We start from the raw sequence: 27,344 nt of genomic DNA, 5'->3' as shown, positions 1-27,344 counted from the left end.
AAAGAAATGATCCAAAAGTTATTTACCCAAGAAAGAAAATATGGCTAGAGAGTGAGACCAAGGGGTTGGGCTTTCCAGAATACAAAACAAACTGACTGCTGTGCTAATGAGGGTTCCATGTACCATGTGCTACTGTGGAACTTAGTGGATATGGGAGCCACGGGGGAGGTCCATCATCAGATGCTCACCTGATAGAGAGGGAACCATATGGTCACTGCTAGAACCACCAAGAGAGAGCTGCTGCCACCAAAGCAGGGATCATCAAAGCAATACTCTCTTCCACAGTTTCTGATAAAAACAAAAGAAGAGAAAGAAAGAGAAAAGTTGGCATGTAAAATAGGAATGAGATATATATACTTAAAGGTTATGTAAGAGGTTATCTGAAGATAAAAATATTTTCTCTATGATAGTATAGATGTTATAATATTCAGAACTATATTTCACAGTAGAAATCATAAAATTATGTCTTTCCATGTGCATATAACATAGTATAACATAGCTGGAGTGGAGGTGTGTCATGGTTACAATAATTTAACATTGGAACATCAAAAAGATAATGTGTTTAGAAGGAATTTAAAATGGGACTCTAAAAAAAAATGCCTGCTGCAACAGTTTGTTCATTTGGTTGGTTGGCTGGTTCGTAGGTTATAAAAATTGGGCAAGTTTTTTTTTTCATCTTTATATCCCTACTTTCCTACCACTCCACCTTCTTTTCCTCCTCTGTTTTCACATTGTTAACATATTAGTTCTTTTTTTATTAGGTTGGTTCAAAAGTAATTGAGGTTTTCATCCTTTTAAAAAATACTGGCAAATCCTCAATTACTTTTGCATCAGCCTAATAATATTACCTCCACCGTAGCTAGCTAAAATTGTCTGGCAACTGTTAATATAACTATTATGTTTAACAGCATGCCATCTCATGTGCTACCTGAAAAATTACACTTCTGTCACATTCACAAGCACATTTCAAATTGTCCACAAAATCAGTCATACTGTTATATGTAAATTGTCTATTTTTTTGTTCCCAAAGACTAATAACAATAATTGATTATGGTTTTTCATATAAATGTCCAATTTACATTTACAAACAGTTTTATATTCATAATATTTAGTTTCCAAATATGCCCATCAATACATAGTTTTAAAATATGCTTATTTTTATATATTTTTGTTGATATAATGATAATTATATTATTGAATTATTTAAAATAAATTTTTATCATTCATAAAATAGTATTACAATATTTTGAATATAAATTAATTTATGCACTTATGAACATGACTGTTTAATGTTGTGCTTGCCAATATTCTCTCTTTCAGAAATCCAATAACTTATACATTTTTCTTTTCTATTCTTATCATCTAACTACACATCTTATAAGAGTACACTATTTCTATCATTCTTCTATTTCATCAAAATTATACCCAAATTTCAGAGTTATATGGGTACCCTCAAGAAAAAAATAGTAATTTTAAAGTAAACTGTAAACATCCTTTTAAACAAAACATTATTAATGTAATACCTAGGACACATTAAAAGTTATAAAATATGGTGAGCCGAGATCATGCCACTGCACTCCAGCCTGGTGCCTAGCGACAGATCGAGACTCCGTCTCAAAAAACAAAAAGCGAAAGTTATAAAATATGGTAAAGTGCTAATTCCTGAACCTGGTGGATATTGGCTTTAAAACATTACACAGTTATTCAAATCTTGTCTGTGATGTGTAAGTAGAACTTCTAGTAAGTAGAAGTAGAATAACCTAGAAAAATGAGAATCTATCAAGGAAGATACATTTTTTGTTATTTTCACTATAAAATACTCAAAGACATTTGTCTATTGATATTTATTTTACTTCCTTTAGATTTTTTTATATTAGAATACATATCTAGTTCATACAAAACTTACTACCTTAACTCTGACTTTATAGATAGTTTCATATAATTTTTTTTTTTTTAGTTTCAGTTTCATATAACTTTGTGTAAAATCAATAACATATTTCTCTGTTAAGCCTTTCAATATCTTATACAATGGTAGCTATTATTAGGGGAACAAACATCTTGGGTTTCCATGACAATGGTGGTTTCTTGTCTATTTTCCCAGTGTAACTGAAAACAAAGTGCTTTCAAATTAATCCCAAATTAAAAAGGCTATCTGCTAGCCTTATGGAAAATATACAGTATTGTTTATTTCTTCTATGTAGGATCTATAATACCTTAGCTTTCCTTCTCACATAGAAACACTATTAGCTGTTGAAAGAAACATGAAAATTTCCAATAACTATCTTAAATCTTAAAAAGAAAATTTTAATTTCCCCAATGAAGTCCTATCGTCATTATTATGAAAATGTTAAATGATTGAAATATCATAATGAGTTACTTTATTCTAATCACTCAATTTTATTGCTGTAATATTGACTTACAGATAATGGAAAAATCACATATATTATAGCAGACATTTATGTTTAAAGCAGATACATAATAGAAAGCACAACATTTATTGCAACTTCAAGTCATATTTCCATGTTTTTAAAAACTAAAATATGTAGTTATTAAAGTGTATTAAAATATAATTAAATTAACATTTCTCATATTAATAAATTTCACATAGGTATCCCTGGGATGTTGAAAAATGGAACGTTCACATATATGAAGACATTATTTTTAAAATAATAATAAAATTATTTTTTAAATAATAATTTTTAAATAATAAAATTATTTTTAAAATAATAAAATATTTATACTATTATGTAATTATGTTTCTTAGTATTTATCAACCTTAATTATTTTCAATATTGTGAAGTAGAAAATTTCATCATTTTATATTTATTATGTAAATGGGTAATTTTTAAAAACACTTCACATAGAGTAAAAGCGCTTATAGCCGTACAAGTAATTTATTATTTCAGTTTAACCATTTTTCCAATTTAAAACCTTAGACTATGGCCTATGATTGTTATTTCAAAATAGTAGACTAATTACCTGAATGACTTTTAACGTGACAAGAAAATAATGATCATTTCAAAACACAAAATTTGTTCATAAATCATATCTAAATTCACTAATTAGGTAAATGACTGCAAGTATGTTCCATGTCACTGCATTCCAATGTTAATATTTCTTTATGATGTAATTCAATGAAGATAAATTATAGTTTTAACTAACCTCAAATGATTAGAAATACTGTTTTGAGAAGTTATGTTATTTACCAGTTGTATGGGGATATATGCACCCATACACACAAATAGATAGTCATCTCAGTTGGTAGTGGTGATAATTTTATGAGAAAGTGATATTGGGCACAATAAAAATAATTAATGGCTGTATGTATCTTGTAAGAGTAATTGTTGTATTCCCAATTACTTCTCTCTAATAGCTTTATGAATAAAATATTGACTTAAAAACAGAATCAAAGCTTTTCTGGAAAGATTCTCCATATTTCTAAATTTTACAATATCTAGATTAAACTATAGGAGTATCTTTATCAAAACATCTTTATTCATTACCATCATGTCTTTATTCAAAATCTCCAATTTCAGTGTTCTTTTTATTTTATGTAAGATATATCTCTTATTAATACATTTTTTAAATATTTAAGTCAGAAACTTCCTATAACTACTTCAGATTAAATAAATTATTATTTGTCTTTATCATGGAACGTATCACAAAAATTATGTATTATTTAGTGCCATAGATTGTATATGCAAACCCTCTAATGACTGGAGGAAATTGATGAAGATCATGTCACATTCTAAAATACACATTTTAAATACATAGAAAAATAATACAAGTTGCATAAATTTCATGTTTTGCTAAAACTGAGAGTCAGTGCTAATTAATATTATCTTTCTGGGTAATACAAGGAGCCATAAATTTTGAGTTAAATTCTTGTTGGTGTGTATTGGATAAGTGAATAAAACAAAAAAATTGTCAATATGGAAAATGCAAAGTATGCATTTGTAGAATGGTGTTTTTTGTTTTGTTTTACTTTTTCCTCACTGAATATAAAGCACCCATAAAGAAAGGTAGTAAAATTAACATGATGAAGTGTGTGTAATTCTTTCTGATAGATAGCTTTGAAATGCACCCAAAAAGGTGGCAGGGTTTATGGGAGGAAATCAGTTGACTCAATCTCTGTAATTGTAAAGTTGATAAAGACGCAGATGTGTTTCTCTCTCTCTCTCTCTCTATCTATCTATCTCTCTGTCTCTCTGTCTCTCTGTCTTCTGATTAAGATCTTTATCAATGCTCTCACCTCTCTCAGTAATGTTTTTTAACTGACCTTAAATAAATAGCATGTGATGACACTACTAACTCTACATCCAAAAAGACCAAAAGTCTTAGCAATCATAAACTTAGCAGAAAAAGTAAATGACCTAGTAGAACGTAACAGCATATACTTGAAGAAATATTACATTTAGCCCAAATACTCCAAGTTTGTTATAACTGTCAATAATTTGGTGCTTCAAGAAGAAAACCCTGATTGGTGTGTGAAAGAATTCTCTAGTTCTCAGATCTGTCTGTCATCTTTCTCAAGAGGAGCTAACTTGCTAAGTGCTTGGCATTGTTCTAAGTGTTGTGCTTGCATTAACGTATTTCGATCTGACAAGGACTTAATGAGAATATACTATTTTCACCTACATTTTGCCAGTGAGGAACCAGGAGAGGCAGGGAACCTCCCCAATGTCACACAACAGTAAATGGAAACACTGAGATTTACTTCAGGTATTCCAGCTCCAGAGTTATCAATGAATGAGGGGTTTTTTGTTGCTGTTTCTTGTTTTTGTTTTTGTTTTATAATTAGATGAACCTTGGGTGAGTTCATCATCAAAATAATTATGGTAAAAATAATATTCAGCATATGTCAGCAACTGTGATGAGCTCTTATAAGCATTATCCCAATTAAATCTCCCAACATAACTATGGAATAATTTCTAGTATTTACCTCATCTTCTCCCTAGTTTATTGGAATTAATTATCTTACACAATATTAAGCTGCTAATAAGCAGCAGAATGCATGTTTTTTTCAATTTTATACTTTAAATTCAAGCTTATAGTCACGAGTGTCAACTACTTCTTAAAACCTCCAAACCTTAGAAAAATATACTAATTAACATTTGCAGGAGTTTATACAAGATGGGGACACTAAAACATATTTAAATTGATTAATTGCTCCATGTAATTTTCCAGTATTTCTAGTTTTCTCGATAATTCAAGATGGCCTTTGCAATTATAGTCATGTCTAAACTTAAAGATTAATGAGTCAATGGAAAAAAATGAGAAGGGAGACAAAATAGAAATTTTGAAGTATTCTCAGCAGAAAGAACACATTGGAAAGGTTGACTTTTGAAGAAAAATTTTAGTGATATATTTCATGGGTTCTGGATAAAATGTTGATCCTGAAAATCAAACTCTAAAGTCATTGGTAAAAGTAAATTTTATGGAAACATGGTACCTTTAGATATAGTGAGCTGAGATATCTATGTAGATAAATATCTACATTTTTATCAATCTCCATTTTTGAAGGAAGAAAAAGTTTCCTATAGGACAGTGGCTTATATTTTTCTACTTTAAATAGCAGTCATTATTTTTATTTATATAGAGAAAAAAATGCCAAAATTTAAAATAATGAAATTATACATAGTTTCATACAAATAGTTAGGAATATACTGTCAATATCATCTTATCTAAGAATTATTTGCATATTACTGCTACTTGTGCTAGAATCAAAGGAACACTTTTATGACAAACACAGTGAAAATAATTTACTAGAAAATAACCTACTTTGAAATTATTTGGAGAGGAAAAGTTTATTAACAGGCTGGTGGTTTTATAGTCTTTTTGCATTTCTCAGGGTTCAGATAAAAAAATTAAAATACTTCAAGTAGGAAATCATTAAATAACAAGACTGTAGATTTAAGGCTGGCTTATGACTGTCAAAGATAGACTTTCCTAACTTTCAGGAAATCAAGAATTTGCAGGAAAATACCAATGATAAGCTCAGTTGTTTGCAAAACCAAATGGTTGTTTTTAATAAGAATTCTGTTAAGACAATGCATAAACCTCACCTCTAAAACCTTCTGAAGCCCCTGTCCCTACCTGCATGACATGATCATGGCTTGCACTTTTATATTCTAAATCTTAAGGAAGTGCTTCATTGACAAATATTTACATCTATACCCAGCACATGTTCCCAACATGGTGAATTTGCCTTTCTCACATGTTTCTTTCCGGAATTTTATATTTGTTAGAAGCTTCAGCTCATTTACTCTCAACAAATGATGTAATTATTCAAATGTTGCCACAGCCATATTTTTCTTTAATATTGCTGCTAGTGACATCTTGACATAACCATGAATTATTGTGCTGTGCTTCATGTACTCCAATATCAATAGGACATGCATGATTTATTTCAATAGAACAGCCATTACTTTAAATATCAGCTTGTTCCTGTGGTTTTCTTGTTCATTGATCATTGTGACATTAAATAGGTTAATAGTTTCTTTCAGCAGAGAATTCTCTGTATATCTTTGGATCATTTTTCAGAACCGCCGAACCAAAGAAAAATTATAAGTAATTCATATCTAAAAGTCTAACTGTGAGTAATGTGAAATCACTGTGATTATGCTAGTGGTATTATATAATATATCTTAACAGTAGCAGGACAGAGTGCAGCAAAAAAAGCAATGGAGTTTGAGTCACATCACTAATGAAACTAATATTTAATGACAATTTCTTTGGTTCCAAAAAATATGCTAGGCCATTTCACATAAATTATCTTACTTAACATTCACAAAATCATGGGAATTTGTAACAGTGTCACTCTTATTTTTAAATAAACCTCTCTCTCCTCTTACTCTTTCTCTCTCCATCGATCTTTCTTTTCCCCTCATCCTCTCTCCTTTCCTCCTACTTCACTTTCTCTTTTGCTTTTTCCTCTTACATGCATGTCTGTTTTGCTTCTATCTTATTATGAGCAGTAATATGCTAATAACCTCTTAATTTAAAACTATGTCTGTTACATCCATTATTTAACTAAAGATCATTTTAATATTGTAATCAGCTGTTATACATATTACATTTAAATAAATATGTAGTCTTTTTTCTTACATTCTTAGAGATACTATAGATGCAGTCATTCTTCTCAACTCTCCCAGAGATAACATCTTACAGTTAAAACCTAATAAACATAGTTAGATAATGAGACAGGCATCATTCTTATCTAACAATTTTGATGCTTTAAGAATTCCCATCACATTAAGGTGTAATACAGTATGTTAATTCTCATTAATTACAAAATATTTTAAATGTACAACCTATTATTTAGAGAACATATGCGTTGAAATTTTAAATGGCTTTCTTGCAATGTAAGTTTCTATCAATTTTTCATTAATTACCAAATAATTACTTTTTTACATTTATATTCTTTATTGATAGAAAGTTGTAAATAAATTGTTTAATTCTCCTTGTGACTAGTTACTCATTTCAGTATAAAACATCATTATAATTTCTAAATTTTTGCAGAGGAAATATTTCAAGAATGTTTTTATCCAAAAGGCGATATGAGAAAAGACAGGATCTTAAGTGCATGATTTTTCAAACAAGAAACAAAAATCTGTGATAAGTCTCTTGCCTAGTAAAGCATAAAATGCTAAGATGTGGTTGCAGGTTTATGTGGGAATAGGGACAAGTAAGAATAAGGATTATCAATTACAAACCATTAAATGTGAAATAAAAAAAAATATATGAGCTAATACATTGCATGATTCTGTCAGATGAGATAATGTACTGAAAATATTACCATAGACGAGTCCTGTTCCATGACAAAATATTCACCAAATAGCAGTTTAAATGTAAAAAAAAAAGAGAGAGAAAATGCTGTGAAATGTTCATGAAGCTAAATGTATTAAAATGAAATGATTATTCTTTAATATGACTTTTGATTATTCGATTATTCTTTAATATGAGTTTAATATGAGCATTTTCGAAAGACAAATTTAGGGTGACAGAACATGGTTATTGTTGGTATGCAAGCAAGAATGAATACTTTTTAATATCTTATTGGCCACTCTCAATTTTTGAAATATTAAAAATAATGTCTGACTGAAATTTATATTACATGATTCTAGGATGTTCATCTCATATATTTCTTTACTAATCTTAATTAGTTTTCCCAGTAGGGAAATATCTTTGCTAACCACTGCAATTCTTTTGAAAATTGTCCATTCATGTCCTTAGCTCATTTTTTGAGTTACAAACAAACAAACAAAAATATAGTACACAGACAACAAAGTGCATGATGATTGCAAGGGTACCTCACATTTCAATACTAACATTGAATGTAAATGGCCTAAATGATCTACTTAAAATATACAAAACTGCAAAATGAATAAGAACTCATACCACCTATCTACTGCCTTTGAGAGACTCAGCTAACACATAAGGACTCACATAAAATAAAGTGGTGGAAAATGGCATTTCATGCAAATGGACACCAAAAGCAAACAGGGGTAGCTGTTCTTGGACAAAACCAACTTTAATGCAACAGCAGTTAAAAGAGATAAAGAGAGACATTATATAAAGACAAAAGACTTGTCCAACAGGAAAATATCATAATCCTGATCATATATGCACCTAACACTCGAGCTCCCAAATTTATAAAACACTTACTAATTGATTTAAGAAATGAGACAGACAGCAACACTGTAATGGTGGGGGACTTCAATACTCCACTGACACTACTAGACAGGTCATCAAGACAGAAACTCAACAAAGAAGCAATGGAGTTAAACTATACCTTGGAACAAGTGGACTTAACATGTATATACAGAACATTTCATCCAACAACCACAGAATACACATTCTATTAAACAGTGCATGAAACTTTCTCCAACATAGACCATATGATAGTCCATAAAACAAGCCTCAATAAATTTATGAAAATTGAAATTATATCAAGGACTCTCTCAGACCACAGTGGAGTAAAACTGGAAATCAGCTCCAAAAAGAATTCTCAAAGCCATGCAAGTACATGGAAATTAAATAACCTGCTTCTGAATGAGAATTGGTTCAAAAGCGTAATCAAGATGAAAGTTTAAAAATTATTCAAACTGAATAACAATGATAATACAACCTATCAAACCTCTGAAATACAGCAAAGGTGTTGCTAAGAGGAAAGTTCATAGCCCTAAATGCCTACATCATAAAGTGTCACAACTCAAGAAACTAAAGAAACAAGAACAAACCAAACCCAAAGCCAGCAGAAGAAAGAGCAGAGCAGAGCTAAATGAAATAGAAATAAACCGAAAAAAAAAAATACAAATGATAAATGAAACAATAAGCTGGTCCTTCAAAAGATAAATAAAATTGATAGACCATTCAGAACATTAACCAAGAAAAGGGAGAGAAAATCCAAATAACCTCACTAAGAAACGAAACAGGAGATATAACAGCTGACACAACTGAAATACAAAAGATCATTCAAGGCTCCTATGAACACCTCTTCACACATAAACTAGAAAGCTTAGAAGAGATGGATAAATTCCTGGAAAAATACAACCCTCCTAGTTCAAATTAGGCAGAATTAGATACCCTAAACAGACCAATAACAAGCAGCAAGATTGAAATGGTAATTCAAAAATTATCAATGAAAAAAGTTCACGACAAGACAGATTCACAGCAGAATTGGATCAGACATTCAAAGAAGAATCGGTACTAATCCTTTTGACACTATTCCACAAGAAGGAATCCTACATAATTCATTCTGTCAAGCCAGCATCATCCTAATACCAAAACCGGGAAAGGACATAACCAAAAAATAAAACTACAGACCGATACCCTTGATGAACATAGGTGCTAACATCCTCAACAAAATATTAGTTAACTGAATCCAACAGCAAATCAAAAAGATAATCCACCATGATTAAGTGGGTTTCATACCAGAGATGCAGGGATGGTTTAACATACGCAAGTCAGTAAATGTGATATACCACATAAACAGAATTATAAACAAAAATCACACAATCATCTCAACAGATGCAGAAAAAAAAAAAACTTTGACATCTTGAAGCATAGTATCCAAAGGAGAAAAAGAGATGTTTAATAAATATGCACATAAATATAAAATTATAAAATGAAGCCTTATAATTTACTTAATTGGATTCATAACTGAGTTTGTTTTTAAATCGATTATACAACGTATTATAAGAAGAAATAAAACAAGTTACCACAAATCCTCATAATGATAAAACTATCATGTGAAAATAACTTAAAAAAATACATTTTCTTCTCCCATTGATTAAAATAAAAAACAAACCTCCCATTACACAAATATGCCATTACATACTGATTATTTAAACATAAGTATAGAAACTTAGCTTTTGCTAAAAGTAAACAATTCTTCACAATGTTCTTCCCTATTAATTTGAATAACTTAATGATAAAAGTATTCTAAATATTGCTTAAAATCTTAGATTATTTAATACAACTGAGTGAATACAAATTTGAAATTGTATACAAAATAATTTTTAAGTTAATATGTTCATTGATAGTTCAAATATTTAATGTTTCTATGTTAGTAATGTCTCAAAGACAATGAAATGCCAAACAGGGTGTTTACTTGATAATAGGAGGCAGTAATGTAGTTGGAGTCTTAGACCTGACTGTTTGTGAAATTGATCAAGTTGCCTAATTCTTCTTGGTCTCTTGTGTCTTCTAATGTAAGGGTGTAATTTCATATTATACTGTATATAATATGTTATACTATATTATCTCTTCATAGAGGGATTTTTAGTTATAATTACATAAATATTGTATTAATAGGTTCTGAATGGACTCATTTTATACAGTATGAACAGCAGTTTTAGTAACTTAGAGTAATCACTAGGTTTCACAGGACTTTCATATTCACTTATAGAATAATTAATATTTATTTATATGCTAAAAAATGTTTAGTCCAAAACCTAGAAAAAAATTGTGTATCAGTTGTTCATTCCTACTCCAATAAATTGCCACAAACTTAATGGTTTAAATAACACAAACTTGTTAGCTTGCAGCCTGGAAGACTGAAGTCCAAAATGAGTTTTAACTGGGCCAAAATCAAGGTGTTGTCTGGACTGCATTCCTTCTGGACATTCTAGGACAGGATCTGTTTTATTTGTTGTTGTGGTTGTTGTTGTTTTTAACATGACTTTAATCCTTTTTAAAAACTATTATGTAAAATGATTATGTCTCTAACAATCAATTTCATTTTGTTTTAGGTTAACAGGATTCCATCTGCCACCGCCAGTGACAAGTACCAAATCTGTGTTCTCACTACGTTTGACCAGTGATTTTGCAGTTAGCGCTCATGGGTTTAAAGTGTATTATGAAGGTAAGTGATGGTAATGGAAAATGAACCACTGCCCTTAATGTAATCAAACAAAATATTTCAAGTAGGAAAGAAGAAACAACATCAAGAGAAATACAATGAATCATGTTATCTCAAATCTTCTCCTGAAGTTTATCTTATTAATCATTATTGTACAATAAAATACTATAGTTAGTGGGCTTTAATATTTCATATCACTATGTGTCAAAATAGGAATATCTTTCTATTACTACAGGATTAGGAATTAACAAAAGGAAATTAAATGTGAGAGTAATAGGACACTAGACCTGATTTGTGTGTCAGGCATCATAGATTCTACTCGAAAGTCCCTTGTGCTGTGCCTCTCTACCAGAAAATAAAATTATAATCTGTTGTATCTGAGAGTTAGATACAAGAGAAAAAGTTCAGAAAGGGACAAGAGTTGGCATCTCATCTACTCCTGAAACAGCCATTCCAGGAATAAGAGCAACAATCCCTTAAACCAGGAAAAGGACAACAAAACATTTCTTAAAACTGAAGTTTGTGTTTTTCTTTTTCCTAGAAGTTCGATACACACTTATTTGACATCAAAACCTGATGCCAAATGATTAGAGGACATTTATGATCTTTATTTATCACACTTAGTGTGGATACACGTATATATCATTAGGAAAATATTGTTTGATAATGGGATGTTGCCCAGGCTCTACTCAGAGTGTTTAAGGGCACAGAATCTACATATTTTGCTTTTTAAAAAATGTGGTGGCAAAAATAATTGTGATGGCAAAATAATTTGTTCTTGAAGGTTTCAGATAGAAATCATGGACTTATCATTTCTTACCTATATGATTTGACAATAAAATTTCCATCTAGTTTAGGAAAGAGTCCTTTTCTTATCCATAGGGATAGCATGTCAGATTTCTATTCATCTACCCAAAACCATATTCCAGAATTTGTCACATCAGATATAACATTATAATAAGGAGATACCTAAATACCATAGCAAAGACAACTGATTTCTAAACCATATAGTAATTCAAAATACATGATGTTTAAGGAGAATGCTAGGAAACAATCACATGTTAAATAGAAGTGTTTCAGTATAAATGTTAACATTTTGCATGTATGGGAATGTTTTAAAGTAAACACAAATTCTAGTACTATATTTCTCACTAGAAAAAATATCCTCTGGCAAACAATTTAGTAAAAATACTTTCTCTGTTTTATATCCTAAATAATGTCAAATAGCAGCAATTTTGAACATTATTTTCTCCCTAATACATTGCTGAACTGTCTTTTGTCTAGCAAGGGAGAATAAATTCCAAGACTTAATTTCCTCCATTGTGATAGAAATAATCATTATTTTTCTAAAAAGCTCTCACAATAATTGAAAATTTTTTTATCTTGGCAACTTAATTCATAATTTAAAACACTATAACCACACAGGTTTAATTTTAAGGTGTAATTTTGGCAACACTGAAGAACAACTTAGGAATGCAATTATTTTCTACTAAGGGCTCTTAATAAAAAACTTGTATTCTGTTCATCAAAATATAAAGATATTTTAAGACGAGTTTATTCTTTCAGGAAGTACTAAGTATATTGAAAATGTACTTGTGAATTATGAGGTTGGCATGTTTTTTGGTTTGGCTGTCAGGTTTCATAAATTTATACTCAAAAACATTTTCATAGCTTCCAATTGTTTCTACATATACCACATTAAATGTCTGTCCATCTTTTTTACTTAAGGAAAAGTAGATTCATATATTTTTGATGTTTAAATGTATGTTTGGCATGTGCTGACTTAAAATATAGAATACTTGACATTCAGATAGTACTGAAGGATTGGTCATCATGCTGCAGAGTTTTCAGGTATTGATTCATAGTATCTTGTAAGATGCATATTAGTTTTCAAGTTAAGATCTTAAAAGCATAAAAAATATTTTATCTCAGTTTTATAAGTGAAAAGTCCGGGTGGTCTTTGCTGGTTTCTTTGCTCAGAGTCTCACAAGGCTAAAATAAAAATTTCAGTGGGCTGGGTTTGTATCCAAAGATTTTGGAAAAAATCTACTTCCTAGCTTATTCTGGTTGTTAGCAAGATCCAGTTTCTCAAGGTTGTAGGAACACGATCCCTGTTTCGTTCTGGTTGTCAGTTAAGGGCTGCCCAAGGCTCCAAAGGGTTTCTCTCCTCTCCGTGTAGAGGCCTCATACCTTAGAGATGGCAACTGGTAAAAAGAATACTCCTTACCTTGGGACTCTCTCATTTCCCCTATGATGCATCTGTGTGCTACTTTCTCCCTCCACACATCTCATATTACAGGTGAAGAAATTTCTCAGCTTTTAAAGTCCGTGTGATTGGTTCGGCCCATCTGGATAGTGGTTGATAATCTCCCCATCATAAAATTATTAACCTTAATCATATCTTCAAAGTCCTTTTGGCCAAGTAGCAAGACATGTGCACAAGTTCCAGAGAATATTTTGGGGGAGGTACAGTGGCATTATTTGGCCTACCATTCCATGCATAAGTCTATGTAACATGTTCCAGAGGGAGTAGCTGCTAGCATTTCTATATTTAACTGTAGCCAATGTTACTGGTAGGACCAACTGGCATATTTTGAAGCTCAGAAATCTTATCTTGGAATTGCAAAAGCTGTCTCCTAATACCCTTCATTTGGATCCAGTTTTTTGTTCTGCAATTACCTCAGACTACAACTCTGGTCCTGTGCATATACAGTAAAATAGATCTACTACCTGGACAACTTCTTAAGTTTTATCCCTGTATTTTAAATTTTAATTCAATTTTAATATTTTTGAGATAGGAGTCTCACTATGTTGCTATGGCTTGTTCCTAATCCCTGGCTACTAGTGATTTTCCTGTCTCTGTCTCTCAAAGCACTGGGGTTACAAGCATGAGCCACTGCTCCTGGCCTCTTACCTGTATTTTAAAAAATACTTTTCAAGATAGTCGTAATGTCTGAGAATCATTTCTTTTTATTCATCCTCCTCTATACAATCATTTACTATTTTTGAAAAAAAAAATCCTAAGACTTTGTCCTTGTGTATTAGTATTTATGAGATCTGTATTTATTACTACTATAATGTTATTCATTGATCTGTGTTTCTCAAACTGTCAACACCGAACCGTATGTATCAGCTTTATCTGGAGATTGTAATAAAATCTAGAATTCTTGACTCCACTTACACATCCTGAGTCAGAATATGCCGTGGGGCTCTAGAATATGCATTGTAATAAGAGACCCACTGATTTTTATGTCTACTGAAATTGTAAATTCTATCTTTCTCTGCCTGGGAAGAGTACTAAACCAGACCAAACAAATCTGGTATACAAATAAAGACTAAGAAAGATATATGTTGAATTGGTATATTGCCTAGAAACTTACTCTGGAGACGATATTTAATGTATCTGAACATCATTGTCTTCATCTGCAAAATTGAGGCAATAATTCTCCCTACTTCGTAGAGTTGTGAGGAAGAAAATAACATATGGAGAGTGCCTAGAGTAGGATCTAACATATAATAAACACTCTATACATATTAATTACGATATTGATAACATGATGATGGTGATTAAAAGAGCAATTTACGCATAAGCATTTCAATTGTGTGGAGATATACAATATATTTACACAAACTTCTATAATAGAGTTAATATGCTTTTTTGAAAAGGCTATTCATTTTTATGGTCTGTTGTTTTAGCAACAGCTATTGAAGTAATCCCCCTTTCTCTCTCTCTCTCTTTCTTTCCTTCCTTCTTTCCTTCCTTCCTTCCTTCCTTCCTTCCTTCCTTTCTCTTTCTTTCTCTCTTTCTTTCTTTCTTTCTTTCTTTCTTTCTTTCTTTCTTTCTTTCTTTCTCTCTTTCTTTCTTTCTCTCTCTCTCTCTCTCTCTCTCTCTCTGTGTGTTTGTGTGTGTCTATGTGTAACTGAATGAGATTAATGACTTAATGTTATAAATATATATTTTTAAAAATTATTATGTGAGTAAAGGTCCTGTTGATCATGTTTATTAGAAGTTTATCTTTGAGAGCATCAAATTACTTCAGTTTCTGTTTTCTGTTTTTTAGATTTAGGAGTTGTTTTCAACTACTAAGCTTTAAAAATCTAAGTGGCAGTATCATGAAATTTAATGGAGAGCTTACAATTTAGAATCAAGTCAATTATACATCTGGCAAAACAGTTGGATTTTAGCAAGAAAAGATTATGTTATAAAATTCCATTTATTAAACTGTTTGCTAGCAATAAATTTAGGTTAGAGTCATAAAAATGCTAATTGATCTTCATGGTTAAATACTTCTAAGAATAAATGATAGATGCTATATTTCAAAAAACATTTTGAAAAATTTCCTGGTTTGAATACCAGGAAATTTCATACCTGCAAATACCTTGTCCTATGTCTTTTGGTCAAATTTAAATCTTTTGTCTTTAAAGGCCCGTAAAGTCAACCTACTTAGTCATGGAAACACCCTAATCCTCAAGTTTCTTTCTAGGTAAATCATGAGCGTCTCTCTACTTTCTAAGCAGTTGTAAAGGTTCAAAATGCTAATCTAGAGAATGACATAAATCAGTCTAATATTTAAATATAATCTTCAGAATAAAGAAACAAACTATTATAATGAATATACAGATTTGGCTGGATATACAAAATAGTTTATTAATTTTCTAGTTGTCTTACATATATTATATTATCCAGGAAGATATAAATTGCTTTTAGAGTATTCACAAGAAAGTTTCAACAGTATTGACAATACTATAAATGCTTTTAGACATTAAACAGTAACATTTTATCAACACCCATTTTAGCTTTGTGTAGCATACACAACTTTTACAACTACCTATCTCTACAGCTTTGTTTCTAGCCAGGGTTTGCTTCAATTTATAAAACAGTTGAATTAACGCTATTAGAGCATATCACAGTTTTATTAATACATATGCTAACTATTTGAATTACCCAATCATAACCCAGTCTATTTATTTTTCTGCTTAGAATACCCTTCACACGCTTCCTTTATTGGCTAAAGTACAATCAAATATTTCAATAGCAATAATAAGCAATCTCAACCATTTTAATTTGGTGGTTTTAAATTATACTGTGCTAGATTAAATTTTTGACATGAAAAAATAATAGCATCAAATTCCATTTTCTCAGTACTTGAAATAATAATTACCAGCTTTAACACTGATTTTTAGTTATTAACCTGGTCTCACAAAGAACAAGTTAATTTATCAAATGCATTTAATATAAAAAAATTATAATTTCTTACACAGTATCAGGTTGATTTTATCTAGAATATTATTCAGATTTTATATATTATTTTAATCATATATGTTCAAGTTAACTTTAATACTAACAAGTGTGAGAAATTGCTATCAAAATGCTGATTAATAGAACACCAGAAAAAAGAAGGGTCCAAAAGTATGTTTTGCATTTGGTCATAGGTTGAGAGGGAGTACAGTTTTAGTTGTTGCAAAGTCATGGTAACAGGCTAAATAAATGGGAAATAGATGATGTAAAATTTAAAGGAATGCAAGAAGCTGAGCAATACTGGTTAGTAATACATTTTGAAAGATATGAGGTTTTCTTTTGTCAGGAAATGTGAATTGACATCAAAGCACTAGTTGTGGGACTTTAGAAATATTCAGAAAAGTAAATGTTGATTATTGTTCTTTTTATTTTATGATTACAGTAATGAAAATATTTCTAAGTATGTAGTAAAAATAACCCTTCTTCTAAATAGTTATCTTTATATTCATTTACATTTATGGTTATTTCTTTGACTACCTGTCATCTTTGAAGGCAGTTATCAATATATTTTGGTTCTTTCACTGTGCTTTCAGTTGAAAACATTATTTCACATGTTACAATCTCTGACAGTGTGCTCTTTTGGTCATAACTACCAAGCACAAGTCTTCACTCACTATGCTTTATACAATATTACATTGTGCCTTTCCATGTAGACAGGCGATAACAAATATTAAACATTTATTTAAATATTCCTATGAAATTAAGCACTTAACTTCATAGGAAAATGTTTCTATGAATATTTAAAATTAAGTGCTTAATTAAATTTAATTTAAATTTAATTAAATGAATAAAATTAAGTGCTTAATTTCATAGGAATATTTAAATAAATGTTTTCAAAAAATGATCACACTCATCTATATTGGTTTAATATTGCTGCATAACAAATGACCACAATTTAGAGGATTAACACGGCAGAAGTTTATAATCTCATAGTATTGTAGGTTAGAGGTCTGAACTTCAGTCAGCTTGGTCCTTAGCTCAGGTCTTAAAAGGCTTCAATCCAGGCATTGATAGCTTTGTCATTCACGTCTAAGGCCCAATGTCCTCTTTCAACCACACTGATTGCTGATAGAATTTATTTTTTTTACAATTGTAAGATTATAAGATGGCCAAATTTTAATATGTTTGTGTTCTAAATATGTCTTTCTTCTTTGTGAGACATATATGGTAATAGAAGAATCATAAAAATGCTAACAGAGTGTCAAAAGGCATAAACTTCAATGCTGGCTTTATCGTTCAAATACCGTAAGTTCTTTATAATGTAAAGTAGGAAATATAATAATGATTCTATAAGGTTGTTTTAAGGATAAGGGGAGCAAATGATATAACATCCACCGAACAATACTTGATATGTAAGTAGCATCTCATATACGTTAGCTAGTATCTTTTCTGTTCTACCATACATTTTAAATATAATGAATATACCTATGTATATTATAATGTTTGGACATGTTTTTCAATCTCCATTTTATCAAAAGGAACAATATTCCAGTATTTGTTTTATATTTTTTAGAGGGTTGTTGAAATTAGAACATGTATTTAGACTGAAGAATTTAAAAAGTAGCACCCTTAACTGGGGCTTCCCAGAAATCAGTGTTGCCAATGAGGGAAATCATTTTCCACTTGAACCAAGGAAGAAGTGACACTTATCACATGTGTACACACACACACACAGTCCTCTTCCAGTTGCAAAATTAAATGCTCACAGAAGCTAAGGGAAGTAATTCACTGAAAACTTGCAACTTTGAGATAACAGGTCAATGCTAGAGAGAGATCAAGTGATTTAAAAAGAGGGCACAATGGAAGAATGACAAGGCTTACATAGAAATTAATCAAAAAATACTTGCTAATTAGAGTCCCTTAAGTAACCACACAAACAAAAATTCGTAAGAACTTTATTGATAATTATGAGGTCCCTAAAGCAAACAAACATTCTGTACAGACATTGTGGCTATAAGATTTGATACCTAGAACCAAAAGTAACACTTAGTTATAAACTATAACAGATTATTATTTTGGTAAGCTTAATTAAATATCATGTTTTCTTCCATACTGACAAAGAAATAGACACTATGGATCAATTTGCATATATTTCATAGCTTTGTCAAGAACTTGACCTATTTGTATATACTTCATTTGTTAAAAACTGTAAAAATTCAGAGATTTTCATTCTACTATAAAGACACATGTACACATATATTGCTGCACTACTTACAAAGCAAAGACTTGGAATCAACCTAAATGCCCACCAATGATAGACTGGATAAAGAAAAATGTGGCACATATACACCATGGAATACTATGCAGCCACAAAAAATAATTAATTCATGTCCTATGCAGGGACATGGATGAAGAAGGAAGCCATCATTCTCAGCAAACTAACACTAACAGAAAACCAAATACTACATGTTTTCACTTATAAATTGGAGTTAAACAATGAGAACACATTGACACAGGGAGAGGAACATCTCACACTGGGGCTTGTTGAGGGGTTGGAGGCAAGGGGAGGGAGACATTAGGACAAATACATAATGCATGCAGGGCTTAAAACATAGATGACAAGTTGATAGGTGCAGCAAATTACCATGGCATATGTATACCTATGCAAAAAACCTTCTGCACATGTATCCCAAACTTAAAGTAAAATTTTAAAAAGGCAAAGAAAAGATTTAGAGATTTTATCTTTCTTGAGAGTTAATAAGCGAATCTGCCACATTTTAATGGCAGAATACACACGTGTAGTTTCAAAAGCAGAATATACAAAACTGAGTCAAGGATAAAATACTTTTTAATATACATCAATAGAAATAGCCAGAGTATCAAACCTGTTTCGGTTCCCAGAGTTTCAATTTACACAAAGCAATCAGTAAAGAGCTGTTGATATCCCCACACATCGTGACTTTTTACAGGAGACGAACTCCAAGAACTGGAGTTTGTTATATTTATGAAGGTTTGATCATGAGCAACTGAACACACAGTGTTGCCATTTATTGAGAAAAACATGGGGATGAGACAACTTGGAATTCAGGAATGGTACTAGATTGGAAAACAAGGTAGGTAGTTATAGTAAGTTGACTGCAAAACATGCCACCGTTTCTTCATTCCACCCTGCCTGCATTAGTCCATTCTCATGCTGCTATAAGAACATGACCAAGACTGGGTAATTTTTATAAAGGAAAGAGGTTTAATTGACTCATAGTTCTACAGGGATGGAGAGGCCTCTGGAAACTTAAAATCGTGGTGGAAGGGGAAGTAAATGTGTCCTTCACTATGCAGCGAAGAAAGAATAAGGACTGAACAAAGGGGAAAATCCCTTATAAAAACATCGGATCTGGTGAGAACTTACTATCATGAGAATAGCATAGGAGAAACCACCCTCATAATTCGATTACCTCCCACTGGATCCTTACCACCACACTTGGGGATTATGGAAACTACAATTCAAGATAAGATTTGGGTGGGGACACATTCAAACCATATCACTGCTCGTACAAAGCCCTTGACTGTAATCATTAACACTTAATATTTCTCACATTATTCTTCCTCTCTTCGGACTTTAAAACATTCTATATTTGTTATCACTCCTTCAAGCATTTTCATGGCTTTCCCTCCCAGGATGCCCCATTTTTCATTGATTTTATCCTAATATATCTTTATTCTTTAAATTCCCTGTGTAAGTACTCCACCTTTTTACTTCTAGATATTAGAACGTCATAGTGCTCAGTTTCAGCTCTCATCTCTACCTACACTGATGTTCTACATGAGGCAATCTACACCAGTGTCTAAAATAAGTAAAGATACTCTGAGTACATCTTTCATTTAGCTATCTCCAGGGACATAGAAAATCTCAGAATCATTCAAAATAAGTTCTTATTGTTCAAGCTTCTGAAGGGATTGCCTCTATTATTCTGATGATCTTGGTTGGATTCACTTATTTTTCTGCCTGTGGGCTAATCCACTTGGCCTCTTATAGGACAATGTCTCATCTAATAGCACAACTATTTTAAGCATGTTCTCATGCCTATAGCAGAAGTGCAAGCATGGGAAAATGAAAACGCACACTTTATCAAGTTTTGATTGATTCCTACTAAAATCTCATTGGCTCAAGCAAGTCACAAACAAAAGAAGGATGAGATCACAAGAGCATGACAAAGTTACATGGCCAAAGGCATGTATAAGGACAGGATGGAATGAAGAAACTGGCACTTTTTGCAATCAACTTGCTATAACTACCTACCTTATTTTCAAATTTGAGTTCCGAATAGTCTCATTTCCATGTCTTTCTCAGTAAATGGCAGCATCATGTGTTCAATTGTTCATATTAAAAAACATTGGGATCCTCTTTTGTTCTAACAACTTACATCCAATTCATCAGAAAGTAATACATTAAAATATGTTTTTAATCTTACTGCTTCTTTACCACTAACACTCTACTTCTAGCTACTATCATCTCATTCCTGGACCAAACTAGACTACTACACTAGACTTCTAACAAGTTTCCTAGCTTTGTCTCTTGCCTTTTTACTCCTGAATATTCTATAATAATAGTCATCTCTTAACTCTTCCATACTCAAAACCATTCTATGCCTCTGCTCCTTAAAGTCTTTGAGACATATGCTTATTTAAATATTTACTCTTCCATCTCCAGGATGGGACACTTTTTTTTCCCAGTCCAAAATGGGTAGAGCAATAATATATGTGTTTCAGCCAGCAGAAGAGATGAAGGAAAGAAGGATAGGACATATACTTTGCTAAGAAAGATTCCTAGAAGCTGTGTTATGACACTTCTACTTTTATCCAGTTGGCCAGATTAAAGCCATCTGAAACTTGGTTACACTGGGGGCTGGGGAATGTAGTCTTTATTTTGAATGTTAATACGTCCTGCCAAACAATCTATTGCTATGAATGAAAGGGATAGAGAGTAATAGAAAGCAACTGGCAGTCTCTGCCACAGTGTCAGAAAAAGAAACAGCAAATATTCTTGCTAACTATAATTACATAAAGATAAAAATACTCTGGTTCTACTAGTAAAAATGGTATGGAATACAATCCTGTCTACCTATTAATGCATTCCAAAACATTTAGTAAGCACCTACCATGTTTTTACCATTATGTTTTGTATAAGAAAATCTGTAATAGTTGATTTGGTAGAGAAAAAATAAAAGCAACTAATATTCTAACAACTTTCTAGAGGAATTCATAACATTTTTAATTTTGACCTAAAACAATTGTGTAATGACTTACAGATAATAGTGTAAGAGACAACTCAGATGTGGCCAAGAGAACAAGGAGTTGACCTTTTTCCTAGCTGCATTCAGTCTTCATATTGGTACCTTGAAATCAAGTATGTTGGCAGTACTTAGTTTAGAGAAATCAGTAAATTTTAAACAACAGATTTTTTTTATCAGTGTGTTATTTTTTCAAATTCCAGTATGTTTATAAAGACCCGTGTTTCACTAAACAGTGTATTTCTTGAAATTGAGTGACTTTATGTTTCTCCACTTAATAGAGTGTTAGATGCTTTAATTTGCCACAGTGGAATAGCTGGATGTTTAGCTGACTCACTGCAGAAAGATATTATCTAATTCCCTGATGCTGAGCATGAAAATAGTTAGACAGCTCTCGTCTGTAATCCCAGCACTTTGGGAGGCCAAGGCGGGCAGATCACGAGGTCAAGAGATTGAGACCATCCTGGCCAACATGGTGAAACCCCGTCTCTACTAAAAATACAAAAAAAAAAAAAGCTGGGAGTTTTGGCGTGCACCTGTAGTCCCAGCTACTCGGGATGCTGGGGCAGGAGAATTGCTTGAACCCAGGAGGTGGAGGTTGCAGTGAGCCGAGGTCGCGCCACTGCACCCTAGCCTGGCGCCTGGTGACAGAGTGAGACTCTGTCTCAAAAGAAAAGAAAATAGTTAGACACTGTACATACATCAATGTTCTGTAAATATTTCAAATTTCTCCTTTCAGAAAGTGTGTTTACTCCTTTACTATAAAGGGTATTACAAAAGACACTAATCAACACCAGATGAATAGATGGATTAGGCAAGAGAAGAGGGAAAGGGCACAGAATCTTTCCATAGCTTCTCTGGGTTTGCCACTCTCCAGGAAATTTCATGTGTTCAGTTATACAGAAGCTCCAGCAGTTTTGTTTTTATTTTTTTCTTTCCCAGAGAGCCAGTTGTGAAACAATTACTAACACATTGGAAAATGTACAACAGACAGCAAGAAAGTTATAGACACTCAGGTCAGACTGAGGATACTGAAAATAATTTTGTGTTCTAAATAGTCATGTTGATTTGGATGTCTGCAGGTCTAGATTGGTAAATAATATGGAAAGGCATAATATCTAATTGTAGAGGAACAGGTCATGTCAGGCACAGAGAAAATTGAAGAGTTGGAATGTTATATCTGTAAGAAAAGTCTTGTAACTACATGTCAGAATCAGATACAGTAGTGGCACATAAACTGGCACAGCAAGGACATAAGTTTCAGTTCTCAACAGGAGCTAAGTGTAGTGGAGGGATGCTATAGCCGGAAGAAAATTTGACAGAGTTGAGGAAAAAAGAAGAGTTTTAAAAATAAAAAGTTTCCTTTTGAGCTAACTTTGTCCTGATGTCCCCAGCCAACACCTGTGGATAGGGACACTGAACTATCATGGCTATCCTTCCCGGACCAATTTCATTTCTGGTTTGGGAAATCTTGGGTGAAACCTTGTATCTATGTACTAATTTAGCTCATATCTGAGTTCTGTGCTTTTCTTTTAATTTTATACTTATATTATTGATCTGTGCTCTGGTTTTGAGAATTGAGTTCCTGTTCTACTGGGTGGGAAAGTTCCATCCTATGCCTAGTCTTATTTCTTTAAGCAGATCACTTGTATTTTTATGCCCTTATTCTTAAATAATGCCTTTTCTAGTGTTTATTTATCTCTCTGCATTGATTCTTTACAATCAGGGCTTCCATAATCTCTTGATGTGATCTAGAGATCTAGTGTCAAATTCAGATTTTGGGAATTCTTAGTTTGGTCCACTCACTACTCTTCATGTAACCATCTGCAGTATATCTCCATGTGGTGTTTATGGTATTAAAGTAAGGAGCTTAATATTTTGGCAAAATGTGGATTTTTAAAGGAAATAATTTTCCATCAAAATCTTCTCCAAAGTTTTTTCATTTCATATAAAAAATAAAATTGATTAGTTATAATAGAGAAGTTCATATAGAGAAAGCCAAAAAACTTAGAAAAATGAAAAGGGTTGTTTTTCTCACTTTGCTCTATTGAGTTTGAGTTACTTGCAGAGTATCTTATCTGTATCAGAGAGCTATCTGAAAGTTTTCTAAATGGAGAAGATTGAAGAAAAAGTTAAAAAAATACACAAAATTTGAAAGAATTAGGGAAGACTAAATTGACATTAGTGTAATATTTTTTCCTCATTGAATTACAACTTCACATTCACCTAAAAAACTGGACAATTTTTAAGCCTCTGTGGATCATCGTTTGTTATAGGTGATAGACAGTATGGTCTCTTAGGAATGACAATAGCTATGAAAACCAGTGTTCCATACATTGGTTTATAGTTTATGAGTATTGATTCCAGCAAGGAGAAATTGGAGATTATTGATTTTGACATGTGGAGGGAAAGAAGGGAAGATCACTAACAGATAAAAGATTCATAAAGATTAGAAGAGTTGCTGAAAATCAGGAATATTCTTTAGAAAGTTGATTACCGTTTCTAAAGAAATTTTTCTCTCAAGTTTAATAGCAGCATTATAAAAACTATAAACAAAAGTAAATTATACTTACGATATCTGTGAAAATTTTAACTGTAACATTTGAACAAAATAGGTGCTGATTAGACATCAAATTTCTCTGAAGAAGTATTTGCCCAGACTGTATCCAAAATAATTTATGTACAGACTTTTAAAATTCATGTGAACTCTAAAAAGAGAGTATATGATTTATCATTTAATTTTTATATAAAAACATAAAAACTCTATCAGGTGAATGAGAAAAATTGTTAGATCATGGAGAACTAAGGTCACTAAAGCTTAGATATTTCACCTTTTAATTTCCTGACAGGTCTCTGGCTCAAGGGTCAAAACCTTACATGTAATGTTAGTGTGTCTAAATTAATGCTCCCAATACATCCTACCAATTTCTATAAGGGAAGTATATTTGGATACCAGATTAAAGTTATTTAAACTAGTTTTTAGATAATGAGTTTTTTAACTTATGGCAAGACAATAGAAATCCCAAAGTAAATCCAGATTTAAAGATTTCTTTTACTTTTAGTGATTACAAGGAAGAAATTTTTTAATGTATTAATAAGGAAGGCGATGTTAACTTGAATAGTATATCCACATGTTTTCTTTAAAAAAGAATAAATGAAAGTTAAGGAGAAAAATCTCTATGCTTATTATTCTACTTGGACTTCAGAATTCCAGTTGTGTAATCAGTATGATATTTAGGTCACACTCTGCGGTAGAGGCCTAGAACATTAATTTCATTTGAATCCACTCTTAAATTTACTTTCATGTATGAAATTCTTTGTGCTTCCTACTGTTCCTCTCTGTCTTTCTATTATCATGAATGAGACATTAATAATCAATAAGCTAGTGACTCCAGTTATTAAAAAAAAAGATGAATTATCCATATATGGGCTTATAAATATGCCAAGCTTCATAAAATGAGAGGCATGCCTAATTCATTATTGATTTTTATTCACATTTTGCACATAGGGGTTACTGAATAAATTGTAAGGAATAAAGCATGTAAAAGCTCTGTATTTACTCTTCATGTACTTGTTTTTAAAGTTTTTCTTTTTTTCTTTTTTAGCTTAATTTCTACCTAGTAACCCTCCTGCAAGACAATTTTCGCACCCACTTAAACTTCCATAATTTACATTTTATTAATTTTTTGAATGCTCAATTCTGATCATAAATATGGCTGTCTTCCCCGTTGGCTAGAAACCAGTCTCTTAATTTCTGCTGTGAGGCTGTGAGCAACAGTCACTCTTCTATTGCTTTTTAACCCCAGTAAACAAGCCCATTAAATTCTATAATATTTGAGAGATCCATTTTAACATTATTATGTTCCTCATCTACCAAATCAAATCATGTCTAACTCCTAACAAGCTTTTGAATATATACTCTACATTTTGTCCATATTTAATCCATCAGACACAAGATTGTCTTTTTTTGCCCCATCTCCCTCCATCCTGCCACCTACACACACTCATTTTTCTTTTAAATCCAAATTCTGCTCTGCATCCAGTAGAATCATTTGAAAATGCAGATCTGTTTATACTACATTCAATATTAAAGCATCAATATGTTTCCTATTATTTCATGAATAAAACCCAAAATGTTTAAGATGGCCTGGGACCACCCACAAGGTCTGAGCAGTGTGAAATGATTATTTTTCCTCCATCTCTGTTTCCTGAGAGAGCTACACTCCCTTCCACATCAGGATGTGTCATTCTCACTATAGTAGCCACAAATCCATCTTGAAGAATATAGCCTTCTTTGTTTTTAATGGACTAAATCCTGTTAATATTATGAACTCCTTTATTTGATGAATAGGAAGAAACTAAGTTTGGGAATTCCTCTTCCACCTTCAATATTTATTGAGGGAAGGCAGGTGGGGATTCAAATAAAGGTGCAAAAAAAGATTAGATGTAATTATTCCCCAGGAAATATATCTTTACTCAGGGATATAATTACAGATAATATTTTTTTTATGGCTCTTTTACATCCCCTGACGCAAGTGCTGAAAACTGTTTTTCTTGTCTGTTTTTCTTCTCGACTCCTGGTAACTTAAACAGGGCATAGCAAAGAACCTGCTATTTTATTCTATTTTGTTTTATTTGTTTGTTTGTTTTGTTTTGTTTATTCAAACGATTTTATTTTATTTTATTTTCTCAGTTTAATTTTTTTCCCATTTATTTATTTTATTGCATTTTAGGTTTTGGGGTACATGTGAAGAACATGCAAGATTGTTGCATAGTTACACACGTGACAGTGTGATTTGCTGCCTTCCTCCCCATCACCTACATCTGGCATCTCTCCCCTTGCTATCTCTCCCCAGCTCCCACCCCCCACCGTCCCTCCCCTATTTCCCTCCAACTGACCCCAGTGTGTAGTGCTCCCCTCCCTGTGTCCATGTGTTCTCATTATTCAACACCCGCCTATGAATGAGAACATGCGGTGTTTGATCTTCCGCTCTTCTGTCAGTTTGCTGAGAATGATGGTTTCCAGGTTCATCCATATCCCTACAAAGGACACAAACTCATCACTTTTGATGGCTGCATAATATTCCATGGTGTATATGTGCCACATTTTCCCAGTGCAGTCTATCATCGATGGGCATTTGGGTTGGTTCCAGGTCTTTGTTATTGTAAACTTTGCTGCAATGAACATTCGTATGCACGTGTCCCTATAGTAGAACGATTTGTAATCCTTTGGGTATATACCCAGTAATGGGATTGGTGGGTCAAAAGGAATTTCTATTTCTAGGTCCTTGAGGAATCGCCACACTGTCTTCCACAATGGTTGAACTAATTTACACTAACACCAGCAGTGCAAAAGTGTTCCTATTTCTCCACATCCTCTCCAGCATCTGTTGTCTCCATATTTTTTAATGATCGCCATTCTAACTGGCATGAGATGGTATCTCAATGTAGT

General features: G+C 32.1%; 1 protein-coding gene across 6 annotated transcripts in view; it reads left to right on the top strand.

Moving 5' to 3' along the window:
* CSMD3 (CUB and Sushi multiple domains 3) overlaps positions 1 to 27,344 on the top strand; it is a 1,251,170-nt gene that overhangs the window by 138,290 nt on the left and 1,085,536 nt on the right. For all 6 annotated transcript variants that reach the window (XM_017498748.2, XM_017498749.2, XM_037727955.1 and 3 more), the window contains exon 3: positions 11,256 to 11,368. In XM_017498748.2, coding sequence (XP_017354237.1) covers positions 11,256 to 11,368 — 113 coding nt within the window. The remainder of the gene's footprint in view (positions 1 to 11,255; positions 11,369 to 27,344) is intronic.

This window comes from Cebus imitator, unplaced genomic scaffold (genome assembly GCF_001604975.1).
Source record: "Cebus imitator isolate Cc_AM_T3 unplaced genomic scaffold, Cebus_imitator-1.0 Scaffold250, whole genome shotgun sequence".
Classification (NCBI taxonomy): domain Eukaryota; kingdom Metazoa; phylum Chordata; class Mammalia; order Primates; family Cebidae; genus Cebus; species Cebus imitator.
Note: the sequence above shows the minus strand (reverse complement) of the source record. Positions and strands in the feature narration are given on the sequence as shown.